General features: G+C 36.7%; 1 protein-coding gene across 1 annotated transcript; it reads right to left on the bottom strand.

Annotated features, from left to right (window-relative positions):
• Window positions 1-7,691: 7,691 nt before the first annotated feature.
• On the bottom strand, window positions 7,692-16,090 carry LOC114619513 (60S ribosomal protein L7a-like). The gene is made up of 2 exons (XM_028765344.1): window positions 16,076-16,090; window positions 7,692-8,132 (listed from the first exon to the last, which is right to left on the bottom strand). The coding sequence occupies exons 1-2, from the start codon at window positions 16,088-16,090 to the stop codon at window positions 7,692-7,694; spliced, it is 456 nt and encodes a 151-aa protein (XP_028621177.1).
• Window positions 16,091-16,861: the final 771 nt, after the last annotated feature.

The following is a 16,861-nucleotide window of genomic DNA, read 5'->3' as shown; positions in this document are numbered from 1 at the left end:
TCTGATAATACCTGTGACCAGACTTATATGGAGTCTTTTCGTATCAAGCAATTCTTTATAAGAAACTATCTTTGTGAAGTATTTTATTGCAGAAATAGAATGTTAGAAAATTTTTTAAGATAGAAATTTATTTTCCACAGTTTTTGAGACTAAGATCAAGGTATCAGCAATTGCTGAGTGCTTTCTTAATATGTCTACACATAGTAGGAGACAGAAAAGCACAGATTCATAAAGCCTTTTCATAGTGACATTAATCCATTTTGGGGTAAATAGGCTAGATTTGTAAGACCTGTCAATTGCCTTATGTTAAAAACTTCTGTCTCCAACTTGGTGCTTTACAAAATTCTAGAGATAACTCAAAACTTAATAAATAGGTCTATATTGGTTCACACCTACAGATGTTTCCATGGTAACTCAGTACTGCTTTGGAGCTTGAAATTGAGCTTTTGCAGACTAGTTTTATGTCATCTTGACACAAGTTAGTCATTTGAGAAGCAAGAGCCTCACTTAAGAAGATGCCCTCACCAGATTAGCCTGCAGACAAACACATGGAGTATTTTCGTGATTGGTAATTGACGTGTGAGCATACAGCTCATTGTGTTTGGTGTTATGTATGGGCTATTTATTGGTACAGGGTGTTACAAGAAACTAGGTTGAGCAAGTTCTGTACAGCAAGCCAGGAATCAGCAATGTTCCATGATCTCTGTATCAATTGTTGCCTCCAGTTTCCTGTCTTGATTTTGCTCTGACTTCTCTTGGAAATGTACTTACAGGTTGTAGTGTGAAATAAGTTGTTTCTTCAAGTTGCTTTTTGTCAAGTTTTATAATAGGAACAGAATCGATGGCTAACACAGAAGCAAACATTATGGCAGAACCACATGCTTGAATGTTACTCAATCCATGGCTGCTGGGAAGCAAAGAGAGAGAACAAGGATGAGCCACTGTCCCACTGTTCCACTGTGGCATCTAACGAACATGGCTTTCATCAGTGACCTAGCTTTCAATGTCCTACTCTTAAGGTTTCTACCACTTCTCAAGATGCTACAAATTGGGCAGAGCTGGAGAATACACAGGTCTTTGGGAAACATTTGAGTTACAATTTATTGCAGAATATGACACATGTAAAGAGCTTAGGCCAACTGGGGAATTGTCATATCACCAAGTGTGTGCTCTAGAGAAGACCATTTGTCTTCAATGCCTTGTGTCTTCCATTTTGCAGCTTTAATATAAGCAGTTAGGCTTTGCTGCACATGTTCACCATGCTACACGAGACAAAGCCACTTGATCATGTACCGAAACCTTTAAAATCAAGAGCCAAAATGATTTTTATTCTGTCTTTAACTTGGTTCTCACAAGAGTGGGTCTTTCACAATCAAAATACTTTCCTAAATGTCTCACCTCTCTCTACAACAATCACATCTTGTATTACATTTCTAATAATTTTTAAATGATATTTCTTTAGTTTATTGAGAATGTAAAACTATTTTTAGATATCCAATACCCCTACCTAGACTCATCCATAATTTCATTGACCTTCTTACCTACCCACTGTGTGTGTGTGTGTGTGTGTGTGTGTGTGTGTGTAATATTTGTTCCCTATTAAATCCAGTTTATATTATCCAACTACTTGGGAAATGCAACTTCTCTGGAGTATGGTCAATCACTTAGGGTTCAATCAAAAATAAGTATTGCTATGACCCCCCTAGTAGGGTTTTAATGACCCCTTTGTTAAACTAAGCTACACTGTGAATGTTATTTATATTTGGTAACACTGTTGGGAGTGATGGAAACTTTTCCGGAAAGTAAATAATTGAAAGTATCCCCTTATGTGCTGTATCCTGTCTTGAAGATCTCTCATTATTGTTCTCTACTACTGAGTGACTATGAAGTTAGTAGTTCTTCTTAGCCATGGCCCTGCAGTTGTGAGGATCTGAGTGATTTCTGGCCCTTAGCAAGTGATCACTGAGAGAAAATTCTCAAAAAGTGTGACCTAAAGTAATCTTTTCTCTTTCAAGATAGCCTGTTAAATATTTTGTCACAGCAACAGAAGATAGCTAGCATGTCATTTAAGTACATCTATTTACAGTCTCCAAATATTGTCCCATTCTGATATACTACAACTTGAGGATATCAACATATGATTTGTCTGTTGCAATATATTTGATTACACTGTGAACCTCAGCATTTTGTTATATACTGGAAAACCTATTTCCAGTTGTGGTGTGGCTCAGGCCTTTAAACCAAGAACTTTCTGTTTATTGTAAACAAGATTAAATAAAGTCAACCATAGGTGATGGTAACAAGGCAGAATAAGCAAGCAGTTAATAGAGAGAGATCAAGAGAACAAAAGACAAAAAAAATACAGAGTAAGAGGAAGTCTGAAAAAACTGATAGATGAACAGGACATAGATGGGTTATTCAGTTTGAAGGGTTTTTGAGATTGCATGGAAGAGTAGAGCTGCCTTTTGTAGTTGTGGAAGAAGGTCAGCTGGCTTCTTTCTCTAACTCTCTAAACTAAGAGCCTTTCACCCCAGCATCTAGCACTCATGTCTTCACTAATAAAATTGAATTATTAAAATTTTTAGCAACAACATTTGGTTGTTTGTTACCACAATGCACGGCATAACCACATAGATCATACTGACTGTGAGCAAACTAAAAACACATCAGTTTCGGTAACTCACCCAGTCCTCAAAAAGAGGGATCAGAATGGAAAATACCATAATACAAGGTGCTAAGGCCCTGCATAGTGCTATTTAAATGTCTTGAAAATATAAGCAGAAAATGAAAAGATAAATTGTTTTAATGAAATTGGCTCAATATTGATTATGATTATTATCATTTTGGAATTTCTTTATTTTTCTTAATAACCATAGTGACTGTGCTATAAAGATACACTACAATGAAAAATAAGAAAAGTGGACTGATGAGATACAAGTCTTAGAATGATGTATAAATTAAAGAAAGAGAAATATTCAGACATAGAAGAGTTTAGACATGAAACTACCACACTGCTGTATGATAAAACTTAAAAGCAGAAACCTTAGGTAGTTAGAAAACCAACCTTAGTTTATTTAGTTACTATGTAAGGCCTACCAGCAGATCATAGGTGTCAGTAAGGTTATGAAGAAGCTAAATGGAATCCCATGCACATATTAAATTTGAGGAAATTTGAGGAAGAAATTGTTTCATCTGGTATGCATTCACCCTTGTGAAGCCGACGTGAAATTCATGAGCAACTCAGAACACAATTATGCCCTAAGACTGGAAAGATTTGGCAACAGCAATAATGAAAGCTGGTCCTCAGATACAATAGCAAACATAGTGGCAAGAGAGAGCTAGTGCCACAGAACAACAACAACAACAACAAAAAGCTAGAGGTAGTCATTTTGCAGGATCAGTTGCTAGGTGAAGGTCAATATGCTATATTATCAAGGAGACTGAATTTGATAATCATATCTTTTTTTCTATGTCATGTTGCTGCTTTCATAGCTTGGGACAAGGTTGAATAATCAGGAAGGAGGTATGAGTCATTTAGTAAAATTATACAAGCCCTACCACCACAAGAAAAGAAGCCTTCGATAGTTTTTTGTTTTGCTTTGTTTTTAACAATAGCATGAGATTCAAAAGTCAGAAAAATACTAATCAAATCTTTGGCTTTTGAAAATGCTAATTCAGAATGCAAACTGGTGATTAGACCTTTAAAGGCAAGACCAGCACCAATATTTTAATAGATTTGAAATACTGCTTATATTGGATCTCACATCTATGATGCTACTTTAATAAGAGAAGTAAGAACAACTGGAAGCTGAGGAGATGGTCAACCTTTGAAAAGTCAGTAGTCTCAATTACCTAGACCTCTGAGATGTCTCAAACACTGGACCAACAACCAGGCAGCATACTCCAGCTAATATGAGGCCCTCAACACATATACAGCAGAGGATTTCTGGGTCTGGGTTCAGTCAGAGAAGATGCACCTAACCTTCAAGAGACTGGAGGCCCCAGGGAGTTTAGACATCTGCTGGGGTGTCTGGGGGTGGGGGCATCCTTGTGGACACAAGGTGACAGGAAGGAGGTATGGGATGTAGAAATGTTGGAAGGTAGACCAAGAGGAGACTAAAATCTGGAGTATACAACATAGAAAAAAAAATAATAATAGAAAAAGAAAAATGTAGAATGTGTTAATTATGGTAAGCAAGGTCATTTGAAAAGACATTGTAAAGCAATATTAGGGTGGTGAGGCAGGAGTGGGTGGGGGCACCCTCATGGAAGCATGGTAAGGGGGATGGGAGAGGGAGTTTGCAGAGGAGAAACTGGGAACGATGATAACACTAGAAATGTAAATAAATAAAGTATCAAATTAAAAAAAAAAGGAAAAGGATTGTAGGCAAGAAGTTCCTAGAAACAATGCTCTTTAGAGGTAATAAAAAAAAGAAGGCTCCAGCCTTCTGAGTATGCAGAAAGTGTGGCAAAGGCCAGCATTGAACTAATGAATGCAGACCAACAAGGGACAGGGAAGGTAACCTTTTGCCTTCTAGAAATGTCCTAAAGGACCTCCAACAGGCCCAGATATCAAATTTGATTCAATAGTTCCCTGTCAGCATCTGTGAACTCATCCACAAAGCAATTAAAAGATTTAATGCCTGTTGTTAAAACAACACTGCTCTGTATGTGACTGAGGACAGAACATCTTCAGTAGATAAAACAAAAAATTCAGGAGAGACCAGAAAACAAGTATTTGGCAAACTGCTATAAATAATCATAAACCAAAGCTAAAAGTACTTATAAACAGCATTGAAATTGGAGCCTTAGTTGACACAGAAGTGAGCTAACAATAATTTCACCCAAATCTTAGCATTCATATTCGCTTCTTCAGAAGGTAAATATTCAGCTTCTAGGGACTGAAACTTTATTGCAAGTAAAACAAAATGTAAGTTGGGTCCAGTGTATAGGTCCAGGGACAAATAAGAAAAGCAAAGCTTTATGTTTCTAATATATAGCTATGACTTTACAAGGACATGGTTTGTTGTAGCAATGGAAGACACCAATGACATTAGTCTAAACTCAGAAACAAACCATAAAGTAAAGAATACTTCTAAGAAAAGTATTATAAGGTATTATCAAGAACAATCACAGACTGTAGGGTTATCCACAAGCAGGATATGACAGATGTTGATCATTCTAAGATACCAAACACCCTACCACTAAAATGATACCTTTTATATTTTAAGTTCCTTCTACAAACCTTTGTGTAAGGAACAATGGAGACATGACATGAGAATTACAGAAAGAACAGCTGGTACAGGAACAGATAAATGCGCAACATATTGAATAATCCTTCAGCCCATGAAATTCTTCTGTGTTTGTTATTAAAAAAAAAAAAGAAAGAAAGAAAGGAAGAAATTAGGAAAATGGAGACTGTTAACCAATTTAAGTGTCTTAAACAAAATGATTCAGCCAGTGAGCTCTTCATAACCTGGAATCTTCATAGTCACTGTCTTCTTTGTTACCGAAGTCATGAACTATGATAGTAATTGATTTAAAGGAATGCCTTTCCACATATCTTTGCATGAATGTGATAGAGAAAGGTTTGCTTTCTCAGTAATCATTTACAATAATAGTTGTCCATAAAAGAGTTATTATTGGAAAGTCTTATCAGAAGCAGTGTTAAACAGTACTACCACAAGCCATATTTCATACAACAGCTATTAGAAATAATTCATAATCAGTTTCCTCAATATAAAATTTGCCATTATCTGGATGGTATTGTACTGGATGATGCAGAGGCAGATACTATAGGAAAAATATTTAGTGACATAAAAAGTAAAAAGAAAATTGCCTTGCTGGGAATTAGAAATGGCTCCAAAAAATACAAAGAAGCTCTGTTAACTATCTAGGATATAAGGTAAGTCTACAGAAAATTAAACCGCAGACAGTACAAATCAGGAGTGATCAATTACAAACTCCTAATGATTTTCAAATATTGCTGGGAGATATTAACTGGCTAAAGTTTACATGGGATTAACTACTCAAGAGGAAGGTAATTTATTTCAAACTTTACAAGGTGATGAAGACTTAAATAGTCCAAGGAAAGTATCACCTGAGGCTAAGAGAATTGTCTCTGACGGAAAAGAAATTGCAGGATGCATATGTGGATCATTTGAACTCAAAGCTGGGTTTGATTTGCGTTGTTTTTGCCTTCTACTCACTCTCACACAGGAATTCTATGCAGACAGAAGATAATATCTTAGAATCGATAATTTTAGCCTAAAAGTAGAATAAATAAATTAAGACTTGTGTAGAAAAAGGTGTTGAATTGATTCTGAAAGGAAAAATGAAACATAGTCAATTAGCAGAATAGACTCAACAGAAATTTCGATACATTTTACTAATATTGAAATTGTCTCATTATTTTACTTATGCTGAAATTGCCTCATTATGGGCAGAAATGAACACTGGCAAAGATCTTGAAGTAATTTTTTTGGAAAAATTAGCAACAAATATTCCAAAATCAAGACTTAAGTTTATAAAAAGAACTAATTGGATTTTCCCTTGATTTTGTTGTTGCTGCTGTTGCTTGTTTGTTTATTAAAGTATTTTATAGATTTACATTCCAAAGTTGACCCCTTCCCCTTCCTAGTCTCTGGTCCCCATGTTCTTCATCCCACCCAACCCCTGCCCGACTCTAAAAGGGTGTTCTCCCTCCTCACTCCTACCAGCTTCCCTCTTCCCTTCCACATCAAGTTTCCATATAATTAAGCTCATCCTCTCCCACTGAGGACATACAAGGCAGTCCTCTTCTACACATGTGTCTGGGGCCACAGCCCAGTATATGTATGTCCCTTGGTCTTTGGTTTAGTTTCTTCCCAGTCAGTTGCTGGTACAGCCTTTCACAGGACAGCTATGCCATGTTCCACTCTGCATGCACAAAGTGGCCTCAGTAATAGTGTCAGGATTTGGTGTGAGTGCTTGGGATGGATCCCAAGATGGGCCAGTCACTGAGTAGCCTTTCTTTCAGTCTTTGCTCCATTTTGGTCCCTGCATTTCCTTTAGACTGGAACAATTCTGGGATAACAATTTTCCAGATGGGTTGATGGCTCACTGTCTCTACTGGGGGCCATGTCTATCTACTGGCAGTGGTCTCTTCTGATTCCATGTCCCCACTGTTGGTCATTTTGGCTAATATCATCTGAATTGGGTCCTGGTAGCCTCTCACATCTCAGGTCTTTGAGACTTTCTAGATGTTCCCCCTGTCCCCTAACCTCCACTGCTGAATATTTCAATTCATTCCCCCGGCCCTCTGGGCATTCCTTCTGACTCTCCCCATAACTGATCCTGCTCCTTCTTTTCCCCTCCCTTACCCTCTCTTACTCAGTTTCTTCCCTCCCCCTGCCTCCCATGATTATTTTGTTCCACTTCTAAGTGAGTTTCAGGTATCCACACTTGGGCCTTCCTTCTTCTTAAGATTCCTGTGGTCTGTGAGTTGTATCATGGGTATTCTGAACTTTTTGGCTAATATCCACTTATCAGTGAATACATACTATATATGTCCTTTTGGGTCTGGGTTACCTCACTCAGGATAATATTTTCTAGTTCTATTCATTTGCCTACAAATTTCATGATGTCCTTTTTTCGTTGTTTTTGTTTGTTTTGGTTTTTAATTTATGTTCAAAAAACTTAGCAGTGTACATTTAACCCAGTTTAATAGTAAGTTCTTTAGCCTTTGCCTTTTCCAGCCTGGCAGTTTGAGTCACAGACGTAGGACCCATGACATTGCCACCATAGTTATGGCAGATCTTGTCATATCTGTCATTGTATTCGGTCTTAATAGCTTCCACCACCTTATCCTGAACAACCTTGCCTTCCCTGTTAACCTGTGTGAAGGCAACAGTGGTGCACATATTTCTGTGGATCAGGAGCACCAGTCTGGCCTTTCCTTTGATGATGGAGTAGGGAATCCCCATCTTTCGGCACAGGGCAGGCAGGAAAACTGCCAGCTCAATGGGGTCTACATCATGGGCAATCACCACCAGCTGAGCCTTTTGGATCTCCACTAAGGTGGTGACTGTATTGACTCCTGCTCGGTGGACAGGTGGTATCTCATTTGGGATGTCCTGTTTGCCCGCATCTTTCTTCTTAGCACAGGCTAAAGCCTTTGCTTCTTCTCTTGCTTTGTCTATGGCCTGTACTTGTGGGCAAACTTAAGCAGCTGGGTAGCTGTTTGCCTGTCCAGGACCTGGGTGAACTGGCTAATGGCAGGAGATATTTTGAGGTACTTCTAGAGGATGACACTTTGCTGTTGCAGCAAAGAGATCTCTTCTGGGCTGGATACCCAAATGAAAGAAGGCCAAGGGGAAGAAGGTGGCCTCAGCTCTTGCCATCGTGAAGAAACAGGAGGCCAAAAAGGTGGTCAATCTTTTGTTTGAGAATAGACCTAAGAACTTCGGTATTATTGGGTAGGACATCTCGTAAATTGGAAACTGAGAATTCTTCATAAAGCAAAAGGAGTCCACAAACATTGACCTGTTGTCTTCTATAGCAAATGTTTCCTATATAGAGAATAAATATTCATTCTTTGAGAAACAAATCTAGACATTTTGCTAGGCATGGAAAACTATATACTCAGTCTGCTGTGATCTACATAGTCAAGATTACCACTAAGCTGACAAGCACCACTCAAAGATCAGCATGGAACTAGAAACTGCTCACAACATTCAAATTGCTGAATTAATATGAGATTGACAGGAATGTTTTACACTATCTCAAACTAAAAAAAAAAATACTTAATCCTAAAATTCCAAAATACAATTGAGCTGAACACTATAGAAAGTTTGACCAAGATAAGTTCGTTATTGTAAGTAGTTTTACTGTGTTAGAATTAACATCTTCTCTTTTCATTTAGATGACAGAGGGAAGTGATGCAAAGGATTTGATCACATTGTGAACCTCAAGATTTTGTTATTTACTGGAAAAAGAACTATTTCCAGTTAAGGTGTGGTTCAGCCCTAGAACATACTTTCAACCCAAGAGTTTTTTATTTATTGTAAATATGATTAAATAAAGTCACCGATAGGGAATGAAGATTGAATAAAATAAAGAATAAGGAGAAGGCAAGAGGGCAAATAGAGATGCTCACAGGAGGTAGAGTGGAGGGATGTTCAGTTCAAATGGTTTTCAAGCAAGCTTGGAGAAAAAGAGCTGTATTTTGTGATGTTCCCTAGGGAAGAACGTCAGGTGGATGCTTTCTCTGTCTCTCAGAGTTACCAGGCTTTCACTCCAGAATCTGGCTCCCGAGTATTAACTGGTAAAATGTAATGATTCATATTTTGCTTAAAACAACATTTTTCTGGAGCAAAAGTCAATCTGTATGAATATTCTTATTTCTACTATATCAACTGATGTCCTATAACAATTTTTGTGTGCTTGTGTGTGTATGTGTTTGTGTGTGTGTGTGTTTATGAATGTTTGTACACTTGGAGGCCATGGAATCCAGAGATCAACTAGTGACGCTATTCCTCAAGATCAATGTATTTAATTTTTTGCTTTTGAGAAAACCTCTTATCAGCCTGAACCTCAACAAGAGGGCTAGGCTGGCAGGCAAGAGAGCCATAGCAATCAACCTTTTTCTGCTTTCTCATAAGTGGGATTATAAGCACATGTACAATGCATGGCTTGTTTACAAATGTTCTAAGTGTTGGAACCCAGATCATGTATGCTTTATGAACTATTCTATATATCCAGCCTAAAGCCAATACTTTTATCCCCTCATACACAAACACACAGTTCCACATATATATTTCTATGACAAAGTTTCATCTGCTTTATACACTTCAGAAACTGACAATATGTGATATTTAAGAAACACATCTAAGGTTATTATTAATAGTTTTAATCAAAGAAATACTATTCATGTAAGAATAATACTTAAACAAATAATCTGGAAAGTATTAATGATTACATATCTCATGTAATTCTTTTTAACTCAACAAAAATATTCACTGTTAGACAATAGAAGTAATTAGGAAAAATAAAAAAAATTCTTTTATTTTTCATGAAACAATATGGAATAAAGTAGGCATATGTAATCATGTATAACTGGTCACATTTTCTGCACACAAATAATTTCTCATTTTACTTTTGCCTAATTTTAAAATACAATATAAGCTTTGGTTATTTCTTCTTCTTATACTGTTATTATTTTTATGACAATCTATTTATGATTAGGTCTAAACATAGTGTCATCAAATTAGTTATCAATCCCTTGTTTGAATTTTGTATAATTGTGTGGACTTATAAATATATTAATTTAAGAAATAAAAGTGCTCTATCTCATTTTTATTGTAAATATAGCTATTAATTTAGAAATTTCCATTAATATTTTTCTTCATAATAATATTGTGACCACTAAAACAATTAAATTAATATATAGACAGTTGTAATAATATCAGGTAAGGATAGGTTATATGTATATTTCATAAACATTTGATTTTGAAATTTCTTTGTCTTTTGAATGTTTCAGCTTTTGAATTAGTAGTACAAAGTTACGTTTTCATTCTAGGTTAATTGTAGCATAAATACTTAGGTAATATTCAAGTTCAATAGCAAAATATGTCATCAGCAAAGTAACTCTATCAAGTTGGAAAATATGTAAATCAAGATATTTCTTTGTGGTAGTACATATACTGCATCCTCATGAGTTAAATCCTTTTAAATATTCTGTTGCAGTTTTATATTCAAGAAACTGATTCCCTACATGAATGGATAATATCCAGTCCAAACAACAGTTTCTTTACCATAGCAGGCATTTTTAATTTCCATGAATTGAAGCATCCTTTATTCAGAGCACTGAAACTAGTTTTGATTACTCTGATTGTAGAATGGTGATATCTCAGCACAGATGTTTCCATTCATTTTCTTTAAATGATTTATCTTTATGAACTTCTAAATCAAAAATATTTACTTTTCTAAAAAGTTATGCAAATTGTCTGTATAGTAATTTCATCGAATATGCTATAGCTATGATACATGTAAATATCATTCTTTTACTTGCCATAATTGCAATTAATTCTGAAAGGTAAATTTTATGTATATTAATTGTGATAATTTACAAATGAATAACATCAATCTCTGACATACAAGCAAAATACACACTCCCCTTAACTGGCATATTAGGTTTTTTTTTCAGACATTAGTAATAAAAGATCCAGTGTGCATGTCTTTAACACAGGTCTGGAAGATAAAGTTCGCGATTAAGGTAATGTTAGTGTTATTTCATACATCTGTCCTCTTTGACTAGTGAAACATATTTCATGAGAAACCCACTTTGACATCTCATTTAACCATGTATACCTATTGAACATACAATTTTCAACTGTAGTTAAATACAAAACATGAATCATTTTTTAAAGATTTATTTATTTTATGTATATTAGTACCCTGTAGCTGTCTTTAAATACACCAGAAGAGGGCATCAGATACCATTACATATGGTTGTGAGCCACTATGTTGTTGCTGGGAATTAAACTCAGGACCTCTGGAAGAGTGGTCAGTGCTGTTAACCACTGAGCCATCTCTCCAGCCCCCAAAATATGAATCTTGATGTGACATAATTCAGCCTATAAATAACAGTTGATATTGTCTGAGTAAACTCTTGATGCCATTGAATGAAATGATCACAATTTATATTTCCAGTGACCTAGAATACAGAAATACAGAAAACAACATGACAAATTTCTTGTATTTATCAGTACTGAGGAATTTTTCCTAATCCCATAAGACAAGTCCTTTAAATTGCAAAGGAGTTTTTACTACTGAGAATAGCAAGACTTGACAGGAAAACTTGTCATTTTTTCTAAACAAATGGAGAATAAAACATTTTTATAAGGATAAGGTTATGTTAGTCAAGTTTGTTGGATCCAAAAACTCATCAAAGTTCATGTTATTGGGAAAAGGACTGAAACCATGAGGGTTAGCAGAAAAAAATGGAAACAGGCAACCTCAGGAGGTAGGAGGTGAGGGGATCCTTCAGAATGTACTAGAGACCTGGGAGATGAGATACTCTCAGAGCTCAAAGAGGGGGATCTTAGACGAAATTCCCTACAGTGGGGAGAGGGGACTTGTAGAGTCCACCTCCAGCAGAAAGACAGGGCATCAAATAAGGGATGGGGTTGCCATCCCACCGTCAAAACTCTAGCTCATAATTGTTCCCGTCTGAAAAAAAATTCAGGGATATAAATGGAAAGAAGTCTGAAGAAAAGTAGACAGGCTCAAAGTTGGATCCAGCTCAAGTGGAGACCCCAAGGCCTGAAACGATTACTGAGGCTACAGAGCACTCACAAAAAAAGGACGTATCATGACTACCCTTTGAAAGTCATGCAACAAGCAGCTCAAAGAGTCAGATGTAGATGTTTGCACCTAACCAATGGACAGAAGTTGCTGACCCTGTGGTTGAGTTATGGAAAAGCTGGAAGAAGCCGAGGAGGAGGGCAACCTTGTAGGAAGACTAGCAGTCTCAATTAACCTGGACCCCTGAGATCTCTCAGACATTGGACCACCAACCAAGCAGCTTACACCAGCTGATATGAGACTCCAGCACATATACAGCAGAGGACTGGTGGGGTGGGGAGTGAGGAGGTAGGGACATCCTCGTGAAGACTGGAGGGTTGGGAAGAGGTATAGAATGGGGAACAGTCAGAGGGTATACCGGGACAGGGTTAAAATTCGGACTGTAAAAAAACGATTAAATAAAAAAAGAAAAGTTTCATGTTCTTGAACCTTGACCTAAACTTTTCTTCACTGGGAGGCAAGCGTTTGCCAGGTATGGGCTAACTGTGGGCTCTTCAGCTCATTAAAAGTGTTATTTAGAGATATCAGAGGACATATCTCTCCATCTTTCTCTCTTTTGTTCCTTGTTATGACACTTACTCGAAACCAAAGGATCTAATCGATCGTGAGGTAAAATTTCTGAAGCTGTGATGCAAAGTAAAACTTTGCTCTTCATTATTTGATCACCATAGGGTTTTTGTGGTTTTTTGTTTTGATTTGTTTTGTTTTTTGTTGTTTTTGTTTTTTGTTTTTTGCTTGTTTTTGGTTGTTTGATCGATCAGTTTGGTTTGGTTTATTTTATTTTCTGGCAAACATGCTATATAAGACTAAAAATAATATCTATTATAAGTTGGAAGGATTATTTCATAATTATATTAGCATTAAAGTCTTTGATTCTGTCTAATAGAAACTGAACATCTTCACAGAAACAAAATGTATGCATACCACTCACAATGTTCAAAGAAAATACCATCTCTATAACAGAATATACTACAAGAATCTTGCTTTGGAAACTTTAGCTATAGCTATTGAACAAGCAAAAGCAAAAGTAAGAAATTACAATGTGAATACTTACAATTGAATTACATTCGGTCAAATGCCTTCTTGGTAGAACACACTGTCTATCATCTAAGTATTTGCAATATATGAGAACAGTACGACCCAAGATTTTCTTTTTTGTCACACTCATTGAAATGGCAAATGAGATAAAAATTTAAGTTGTTTCCTCATTGCCAATAACGTTTTCATTGTCTGAAACAAACACAGAAGAGGGTCAATGAAGGGCGATCTTTCATCTCTGTCTCAGTGTATTATATGTTCTTGCTCCATGGTAAACTTGAATTTTTCCTGTGTCTCACAGTCCTGAGATCAGTGTTGCTTAAGAAGTATACACACAATTTTGTTACTGTTGCTTTAAGAGAAATAAGCCTATATTTCCATTTTTCTCAAATTAAGCTGGCTGAGCTGGTTTCCTTGAAAGGCTTAGTTAAAGAAAGGAAATCTGTTATCCTCATTTGACTCCTCCAACTCTCCCTTGGCTTCATCCTTGGTGTGGGGCTGCAGTAGCAGCAGAAAGAGCATACTCAAACTCAGATGAATCAGCCAAGAAGGCCTTGACCTTTCCAGCAAGTGGGGGTATACACTCAGTTCCTACAGTCAAAACCAGGACCTACTTATGTTGACTAATTTTACAATGTGGGGCTCAGTCAATGGCCAGGTAACCCATTTCTCGAAGCTCATCAGAAATATGTCTGCAGTCATTGACTATTAACAGAGACACCCTTATCAAGATGTGAGAATAAAAGCCTGCAGATTACTCAGCCCTAAGTGGAATATCTATTATCATACACACCCTCAAAAATTTCAATGAGTCATTGTAAAACTGGGAAGGAAAATATTCTAAGAACTAATGTCAGTAGACTACTCTACAGAAACAGTACTTTTCAGATATAAAAGTATACTGGCTAACTAGGTTTATGTCAAAATGCCACAAGCTAGTTTCATTGTGGAGGAAGTAGCCTCAATTGAGAAAATGCCACTATAAGGCATGTTCTTAATTAGCCCAGCCCATTGTGAATAGTGTCATCCCTGGGCTGGTGGTACTGGAGTCTATAAGAATGTAGGCTGAGTAAACCATGTGAAGCAAGTCAACATGCAGCATACTTCTTTGATCTTTTATCAGCCTCTGACTCCAGGATCCTGCCCTGTTTGAGTTCCTAACCTGACTTCCTCCAAAGATAGGCTATGATCTGGAAGTATAAGCAGAAGAAACCCTTTCCTCCCCATCTTGCTTTTTGTTCATTAATGTTTCATTGCAGCAATAGAAACACTAAGACAAACAGCTTGTGCACAAGACTTGAATAAGTTCAAGCCAACTAAATTCCCACCATGGCAGGGGGAGGAGAACACAAATTCTAACCCCAAGCTGAGGAGCTACTGGTAATTGGTAACTGCTGAAAGAGATTAAGTTTTCTTTAAACATGTAACTCCTGGTAAGTCAACCACTGTCCAAGGAACAACACTAAACTGAAGAGTATATTTTTTGGGGGGGTGGCCCACAGGATTCTATTTTTTTTATTGGATGTTTTATTTACATTTCATATGTTGTCTCCTTACCCCATCCCCCACCCACCCAGGAACCCCCTATCCCCTCACCCCTCCTCCTTCTTCTCTGTGGATGTAACCCCTACCTAACTCCCCACTCCCACCTCCCCACCCTCAAAATTCCCACCCCCTGGGGCATCCAGCCTTCATTTTTATAGCACAAATTAAAAACAGAGAGCATAAAAAGAGAGAGGATGGAAAGCTGGGTGGGTAGGAAGATATCTATGGATCTGAATGGAGTTCTGGAAAAGATATGTTCATGATCAAATATAGCTTATGAAATTCTCAAAGAATTAATAAAAGGGCTGTTTTAAAAATCATCTTATTGGTTGGATGTAACTATCTGCATCTGACTCTTTCATCTGCTTGTTAAGCCTTTCAGAGGGCAACCATGCTAGGGTCCTGTCTGTAAGCTCAAGTCCGATGCAAATACTTATTCCCAACCAATGGACAGAAGCCCGGACCCCTGTGATTGAATTAGGGAAAATCTGGAAGAAACTGAGAAGGGCAACCCCATAGGAAGATGAGCAGTCTTAACTAACCTGAAACCCTTAGATCTCTCAGATATTGAGCCACCAATCAGGTAGCATACACTAACTGATATGAGACCCCCCCCAACACATATACAGTAGAAGACTTCCTGGTCTGGCCTCAGTGAGAGAAGACACACCTAACCCTCAAGAGACTTGAGGCACCAGGGAGTGGGGAGTTCTAGTGGCGTTGACATAGAGTGGATATTCTCTTGGAGATAGGAGAGGAGGAATGGGATGAAGAACAGTCCGAAGACAGACCAGAAGATGGATAATGACTAAGCTGTAAAAAAGATTAGTAATAATAATAATACGTCATTTTACCATTATTCCAGATTTCTTTATGGTTTGATCAATTTCTTTAATTTGTGTTTTTAGCACATATAAATATAAGATATTAATCTTAAACTAAATTCTACTTATCATAATTTAAATTCTACTTAACATAGTTTAGCTTTTATTCTATTTTTGAACAATATGGAATAATGTATAAAGGGACTATCTTTTACATATAGTAAGTGAAATTGGGAGGAAAGGAAAGAAGGAAGGAATGAGAAAAAGAAGAAAAGGAGAAAAATAGAAGGAGTTTATTCTATTCTTGAACAATATTCTATTACATATAAAGGGACCATATTTTACATATAGTAAGTGAAATTGGGAGGAAAGACAAAAAGGAAGGGATGCAAAAAAAAGAAAAGGAGAATAATAGAAGGAATGAGAGATGGAGGGAGGAAAGTGGGGAGTCAGAGGAAAAAGCTTAGCAAAGACAAAGTCAACTGAATAAAGACAAGTAGTTTTCAAAGTGCTTCAGTTATTCACAAGACTTAGACATCAGCTCTTCCTATCACTGCTGGGGCAAAGTAGGGCAACTTCATGTTAGGAAACACCCCAGCCTCCACGCACCATCAACTCACTGTAACACAGTAACTCAAATTCTCAACAGCAGTGAGGCATTCTCTAGAATAATTTACTATTGTATAATTGCTTGTCAACATCAGCAATGACACATGTGAAAAAATATTTATTTTATTCTAGTATCTTAAGAATTTTGAAACATAAAGCTTTAGAGATGATTTAAAATGGATAAAAACACACATTCTACAACCTACCTATATTCCTATAGCTTGCAGAACTTGACTAGAATTCACAAGTCTTACAGTAAATTATAGTGATGTAAACAAAAATCTCCAAATGTTCAGAGTTTACACACCACAAATCATAATTTTGAATAAGTAACAGTACATATTAATTTTAGTAATTAGTTCACTGTTCCTTATTAAATCATGTCAAATATAGTAGGTTCTTTTGAGAAGATCACCTTAAGGTTATAAACATTTTAAATGTCATTATTTATAAGATTTGATTTTCTTTTACATTTCAATGTTTTGTGGCTGGGTGGTAGA

This window comes from Grammomys surdaster, unplaced genomic scaffold (genome assembly GCF_004785775.1).
Source record: "Grammomys surdaster isolate TR1022 unplaced genomic scaffold, NIH_TR_1.0 150, whole genome shotgun sequence".
Classification (NCBI taxonomy): domain Eukaryota; kingdom Metazoa; phylum Chordata; class Mammalia; order Rodentia; family Muridae; genus Grammomys; species Grammomys surdaster.
The sequence above is the reverse complement of the archived record's forward strand: the minus strand, read 5'-3'. Positions and strand labels throughout refer to the sequence as shown.